We start from the raw sequence: 6,882 nt of genomic DNA on the forward strand, positions 1-6,882 counted from the left end.
GGCGAAGGGAATTGAACCGGGATTTGGGTTCAGCACACAGGGAACCAAAACCTCCCGTCTAGCACAATTTTTTTTTCCCCCCTTATGTTTTTTATTTTGCTTGAAATTTCTTCCCTTCTGGTTGATGGTTTTATTTTTATTTATCTATAAATGTACGAGCATGAGATTTTTGCTGATAATCTTGTATAAATTTGATACTCTGTTGCTTGATTTTATTTCTTTCAAATATTGTGTTTGTGCCCTACCAAAGAAGAAGAAGGAGATTTTAATAATTTCATTCATTTTGATTTACACATGAGTATTTTTCGTCTATTTTGACACCAAAAGTTAAGACTACGCGTGAATATTTGTTTATAAAAAGGATTGATAATGCAGTGTTTTTTTTTTTTTTTTTTCGGTTCAAAGTGCAATCTGATAAATGAGCAGTAGTTGTTGGGCAAAAATGTCATTTTACCATTATTTAAGGAAGTTAAAACCCAATCCATCCCAACTACCAGTCGTAGTAGTAATGCTAAACAAACTATTTCCATGTCGTTTCTCACCTTTCAACAAAACCCACCGAACGATTTTCCACTTCACCCGCTCTCTCCCTCAAACCGACGACGACGATGACGACCTTCCTTTCACTCCAATCTCCAACCAAAAGAAAAACGGTCCGAGTCTGAAACCGAGTCCGGTTAAAGATCCGACCCAGAAAGTGAGCTCAGAACTTCCCTTCGATTTCGTGCACTCGTACTCCGAGACCGACCTTTCCCTGAAGCCCATCGGGTTCCGAGAGTCGCCGAAGTTCTCGCCTTTCGGGCCGGGCCGGTTGGACCGGACTTGGACCGGCACCGCCGCGCCGGCCCGGATCGATGTCAACCCGGATGACGTGGCGCGCGAGAGGGTGGAGATTCTTGGAGAGCCTCTTTCTGAGGAGGAGGTTTTGGAGCTTGTCGAACGGTATCGCCACAATGATTGTTCTCGCCAAATCAATTTGGGTACGGCGTCGTTTATTAGCATTTTTGTCGTTTTGGTCAATTCTCTTGAAAGAAGGAACTTAGAAATAGACGTCTCTAGTTTTTTTTTTTTCCCTTCAAAAAAAAAAAAAAAAACAGTTCTACATTACTAACTCTCATTCCCAATGTTGTAATATTGTCCTGCACAAAACTATCATTTCTACTCATGAGTATTTTTTCCCGCTACTTTTTCATATATTGGCTAGGCATAGTCGTGAAGTGATTAAAAAAAAGTCATATTCACGAAAGAAAGGGAAAAAAAAAAAAAAAAAAAAAGTTACTTGTAAGAATGTGGCAATATAGGCTGAAAATATAAGCTGATAATTATTGTACTGTGGCAGGCAGAGAAGGAGTGACTCACAACGCATTGGACGATGTTCACAACCATTGGAAGCGAAGCGAAGCAGTGAGAGTCAAGTGCTTGGGCGTCCCAACTCTTGACATGGATAACATTTGCTCTCACCTCGAGGTTTCAAAACTCTCCGTATATTAAACTTTGGCGATCATGAGATGGTAATAGTTACATTAGTGTCTTTGGTGTAGGAAAAAACCGGCGGGAAGATCATATACCGCCACATCAACGTCCTGCTTCTGTACCGCGGCCGAAACTACGACCCGAAGAACCGGCCAGCTATTCCGCTGATGCTGTGGAAGCCGTACCGGCCGATCTACCCGAGGCTCGTGAAGAGCGTGCTCGATGGCTTGACTCCCGCGGAGACAAAGGAGCTGAGGAAACGAGGACTCAACTCTCACCCTCTCATGATACTCAGTAAGAGAGAGATAAATACTGATCATGGATTTGTGTTGATCGATTTTCATGTTGATTTTGATGGGAGGAATGTTGTGTGTTTTCAGCGAGAAACGGAGCGTACACGACGGTTGTGGAGAGAGTGAGACAGGCTTTCGGGACTGATGAGGTCGTGAGGCTCGATTGCAAGCATGTCGGCTCTAGCGATTGTAAAAGAATCGGTGTCAAACTCAGGGTACGGGTTTTTTTTTTCGTTTTCTTTCACTAGATACTCGTTGACTTTCAAATTAGTTGGTGTAGGCTTATGGGGTTTTTTGTTTTTGTTTTGGGGTTCAGGATTTGGTGCCTTGTGTGCCTATACTCATAAAGGATGAGCAGATCATACTGTGGAGAGGGAAAATCGATGGCGACAAAGCTGCGGAGAAATGAAGTGGCGTTGGCTTGCGAGTATGTAAAGAGGCTCACTTATTTTTAACTAATAGAAAATTGGATGAATAGAATACAATGATAATTAACGGAATTTCGATAGAGGCTCGCTCTCTCCCAAAAGTGGATTTTCTTCCTCACCCCACAAATCTATTACAATTTGCACCCTATGCTTCTACCGTTATATTCCTATTGTACTATTTTCTTTTAATTATTAAATCAAACCCCTAATAATTATAACAAAAAATTGGCTAGATAAGCCTTAAAAACAGTGGCAATTGAGTTTTAGCCAACGTTTGGTTAATTTTTTGTAAATGGCCATTGCGCTTACGTGGTAGGAAATTAATTGTTTTTTTGTTACTAAATTGCCCTTATTAATTGACGCGACTTATTAGTTATTCAGCAGTTTTTTATTTTTAAAAATAAATAAAATAGGGAAGTAGTTATTCAGCCCTTATTAATTGACGTGATTATTAACTGAATAAATAGTAGTTATTCTAATCCCGATTTTTTTGGATTTGGTTTGAGAAAAATGTGCGAGAAGTTATTGAGACTTACTTTCTATAATTCTGGCGGGATAATTTTAGTCCATATCTTATTAGCAGTTATAGAGTTTATTTGATTCATAATGAGCGAAAATATTTCATTCAATCTGGTGGCAATTTATTTTAGAATTTAGTATACCATGATGCTATAAACAGCACTGTAAACGTCCAGTTTTTGTATTATCAATATTTCACGATAATGGTAATTTTCACGTTATCTGTTGTTAATTGATTTGTCAGCTTATTTACAATACAAATAACCTGTAAATGAATTTTGTTTTATTGTCCATTAACATGACTAGTTTCACAGCTTATTGTCTGTTAATTGATTTTGACAGCTTATTGTCTGTTAATTGATTTCTGATGTTAATTGATTTCCTCTCTGGGCCCACACGGTCTTCACCCTGAAAAAAAAAAAAAAGTAAAATCATTCACTCTCCAATATTTCCTTCGGCTTGAATCGGTTCAACCAAACCTTTCATACTCTTTCCAAATGCCTCACCCTAAGGGAAAAAGAAAAAAAAAACAGAGACACTGATCAGACTTTGTTGAAGTAAACCACAGTTAGCGATTCATTATTTACCTGCTTCCATCCCATGCCTTCCAAAAGTTTTCTGGCGTAACTTCCGGCCCCGAACGACATGTCCAAAGCCTGAGCCGCGGCTTCCTCCGATCGGAGACCACTTTCACTGTCACCGTCTTGTCCCGGAGCAACGCTGAAAGCGCCGTGCAAGGCTCTCCTCTCGGCCGCTCTGTCCCTGTACGTCTGGCTTTTATTCTGCGCACTCAGATTCAAAGAGAAAAAAACAAAAAAAATGAATGTCAATATTGTGCAAATGAATTTGCAAGAGCGAACCGATTGTGTCCAAAACACCTTTTCCCTCGCGACGGCCGACCTTTTGCCTCCTGCTTTTGCATCGGTTGGGGATTTCGTGTTGCCATTCGCGTTTGTATCAGAGAAGATTACGTTTATCTTCGGTATTAATTACAGAGCGTTAAATGGCCTCAATAAATGAGGTAGTTATTAGCCTTAATATTTAATTAATTAATATATTTTGTAGGCTTTTTGGGCGGGATCGGTTTATATAGAGAAACTGCTGCAGTGAGGACATTATGGTACATTTGTGTGTGTAAATAAATTGGGCTGGCCATTTACCCGAAATTAACAAAATGTTGGCCATATCCAAAACTCCATATTTATAGGAGGTTATTTAGCTATATTACCCTAATTATAAATCCTCACGTAAACCATCCTTAGAGATTCTACTTTTAAGTAGCTACAATGGATCATGCAAAAAATATATATCATAAGCCAATGTGCGAGTTCATCCTCAGCTCCCCGAGCCTGAAACTCGCTTCACGAGTGGGTTTAGATATACCTAAAACTATAAAGAAAAATGAAAACTACAATCTAAAACACAAAATGTTGATTATAGACGGAAGACTAGGAAAAACTGAATAGAGATACTTGTGAGCTAAGCTTTATCTGTTTCCTCTTTCGTCTATGCTATGTGAATATGAACAGAACGACTAGACCTTCCATTGTTAACTCGTTTTTGCCAAACAATATACGGTGGTAAAAGAATAAAAAACTTGTTAGTGTTCCTTTCTAATATCTCGGAGGACAAGATCACGGCTCGCAGCATAGTTTCAACAATATAGGGTAGTAAAAAAGTCAATTACCAGTGGATGTAAGTTGAAGGAAATCAAATAGTTTAAAAATTTTAAACTAATTAAAGGAGTATCACATATTCGTGTGGTTTTTGGTTGGGTTGTGAACGCTAGGAAGAAATAGTCTGTGCCTTGTAACTTAATTTACCAAAGGTCAAAATCGACATTCCTCGGCTTAAATATTTGCTTGAAATTCAATCATTAATACATATCATTTATAATTTGATATTACAACATTTTTACCTCCCGTTCTAGTTGAACATTGGAATACATTACTTTTTTTTTTTTTTGAATCTTGAATACATTACTTGAAAATAAGACGCTCAAATAATGTCCACAACACAAAAATTACCAAATCAACCGCCTACAAGGATTCTCTTCATTTCTGCCACCATGTCCGTAATGAAATTTTCTTGAATCTTCTTATCGTGCAAAAAGCAACGCCACTTTTGTTGGTTTAGCCGTATCGACTTTCCCGGCTCTTGGTCAACATCGACCATGATCGTCTTCACAGCCTTGCAAATATCCTTTTTCCCAAAATACCCGTCTTCAGCCCTAGTATTTACCTCAATCCCGGTCTTCATCATGCCCTTCTCACCCATAAGCCTAGAGTTGAAAGGCTGGTCTAGCTTTTGAGGCAAAAGAACTAATTGACAATCATTCATTAAAGCCTAAGCGAGCTTAGCCCTGCATGAGATAGATAACAACCAACATTCACATGCTCTAAAATCAGCGATTGCGGGACCCACCCGACGTGAATAAGACCCTTGTCTTTTGTTCTCTCACGAAACCCTAGAGGCAACGCGCCTTCCAGCTCAGCACTAACGTCCACGGTTTTTGGAAAGTTCAGCACTATAATAAATGGCAGACCGGTGAGCTCAAGCCCTAGGGCCAATTCTCCTATTTGTTCCCTAGTGAGGAACGTTTCGCTCCCGAAGGAACAGAACGCGACAGAGCTTTCGGAGAACCGAGCCAACCAAGTCGCGAATTTTTCGTCGAGTGTCATGCCAGCTGGCACCGGCTCGGGGACGAGGGGACCGATAAGTAGGAAAGGCTTTTCGATGTGCTTTTTTAGGAAGTCTAAATAAGGACCTTCCATTTCATGGCAGCTCTTTATGATGACACCCGAGCAACCATTTATGGCCTCACGAACTCTGGCGAAAATACTTGGACTACCATCTTGACCAGCATAATACGCATATACTAAGCTTTGAGCTTCGAATGGTGTCAATAGAGGCGTGTTTTCATCGCCGCTGATCACCAAACACAAACATGGCCGAATCAGTAAATCATAAGTAAAAGTAAGAGATTATGGAAAGCTTCATATAAATTAGTAACTTGTCACATTAATGAATTATATTAGTTTGTTCTTGCTCCATTTATTACCAATTTATTACTATTTATGAACCAAGCTAAGAGTAGTATTAATATCTCCCAATAATAAAATGTGACATTGATCATATACGATTCTTGACTAACCTCGATAATGGAAACCCGAGTGGAGGTTTCGCGAGCTCTTCAAGGGACGGAATTCGTTCACTACCAATCTGCACTCCAGTGGCGAATTGGCAGCTGAAGGCAATCGTCGACAACACATTGAAAAACATCGACTTGACTCCGTGCTTTGCGGCGATAAAGGGAATCCAGTTCTGAGCGACATCGAATACTACCACATCGGGTTTGAGCTCTGAAATGAGGGTTTCGACTCGAGGCCGAGTGAGATCAATGGCCGTTATGAGCTTTCCGGCATCGGACGGTGGGAGTTCCGCTGTTCCGGCGAGATCACGAGGGAGACCGAGCGTCGGACAGATCTCGAGCTCGATGATCTCGGTTTTCGGGGAGAGAGTCATTAGGGTTTGGACTTTCGGGACAAAACCCGGTATTGTGAGGAAAGTGATTCGGATTCCGTGGGAAGAGAGCTTGTTTGAGAGCTGTGCGAACGGAGCGACGTGGCCGAATGCGAAGAAAGGGAACATCATTACATGTAGATCGGCCATCTATATGTTTTCTCTTGGTATATATTATCTTCTTGAATGGAAGCAAAAAAAAACGGCGTTGTTTTTGTTCGTTTGTTGATTTAATGCTTCAAAATTCATATGGATCTGCTAGACAGTGACTATTAGCTACAGTAGTGAGCGAGAGCGATGGGTAAAAATACCAAGAGAAAACTCACACGTAGATCAAAGTGAGTGAGCCAGCTGTTTTGCCAAACATTCTTGATAATTCCCTCGACTTGAATTACCATATTGCCCCACTACATATTTTTATTTACATCCATATTTAAGACTAGAGTCTAACAATCAACCTCAGGAGAGAGTTGCTCCTTTAGGCATTTGTTTTACGGAAATGCTTTTCAACACGTCTCACGATGTTGAACGATCCACTCACAACGCGACACGTGACACTGAACATCCACGTGTAGGTAAACATAGAAAAAGGGAAAAAAAAAGGACAAAAAATAATTAACATATTTCTTTCACTATATATATACACT

The 6,882-nt window shown here is 40.1% G+C and overlaps 2 protein-coding genes and 1 pseudogene across 3 annotated transcripts; 1 reads left to right on the plus strand and 2 right to left on the minus strand.

Annotated features, from left to right (window-relative positions):
• The first annotated feature begins 495 nt into the window (after positions 1-495).
• Positions 496-2,372, plus strand: LOC149393249 (RNA-binding CRS1 / YhbY (CRM) domain-containing protein). The gene is given in 6 exon segments (XM_089617338.1): positions 496-980; positions 1,340-1,467; positions 1,542-1,767; positions 1,854-1,981; positions 2,083-2,139; positions 2,141-2,372. Coding segments are annotated over 6 exon segments (1,092 nt in total). The 5' UTR covers positions 496-508; the 3' UTR covers positions 2,222-2,372.
• Positions 2,373-3,133: 761 nt separating this feature from the next.
• Positions 3,134-4,661, minus strand: LOC149393250 (uncharacterized). Its single transcript, XM_089617955.1, has 3 exons — positions 4,632-4,661; positions 3,301-3,690; positions 3,134-3,220 (listed from the first exon to the last, which is right to left on the minus strand). Exons 1-3 carry the CDS (start codon positions 4,659-4,661, stop codon positions 3,149-3,151), a joined length of 492 nt encoding a protein of 163 aa, XP_089474081.1. The 3' UTR covers positions 3,134-3,148.
• Positions 4,571-6,564, minus strand: LOC149393251 (anthocyanidin-3-O-glucoside rhamnosyltransferase-like; annotated as a pseudogene). Its single transcript, XR_016299812.1, has 2 exons — positions 5,868-6,564; positions 4,571-5,641 (listed from the first exon to the last, which is right to left on the minus strand). The product of XR_016299812.1 is annotated as an anthocyanidin-3-O-glucoside rhamnosyltransferase-like (transcript).
• Between the last annotated feature and the right edge of the window lie 318 nt (positions 6,565-6,882).

Source organism: Urtica dioica, chromosome 6 (genome assembly GCF_054948205.1).
Source record: "Urtica dioica subsp. dioica isolate 48M chromosome 6, U.dioica_male_clone48M_v1_H2, whole genome shotgun sequence".
Taxonomy (NCBI): domain Eukaryota; kingdom Viridiplantae; phylum Streptophyta; class Magnoliopsida; order Rosales; family Urticaceae; genus Urtica; species Urtica dioica.

What these genes read in the sequence shown, in the direction of transcription:
- LOC149393250 (XM_089617955.1), bottom strand. Translation starts at nt 4,661, where the DNA reads ATGTATTCCAATGTTCAACTAGAACGGGAG. An exon ending in ATGTTCAACTAGAACGGGAG is followed by an intron (nt 3,691 to 4,631) that starts GTAAAAATGTTG and finishes TTAATACCGAAG; the next exon opens with ATAAACGTAATCTTCTCTGA. An exon ending in AAGGCATGGGATGGAAGCAG is followed by an intron (nt 3,221 to 3,300) that starts GTAAATAATGAA and finishes TTTTTCCCTTAG; the next exon opens with GGTGAGGCATTTGGAAAGAG.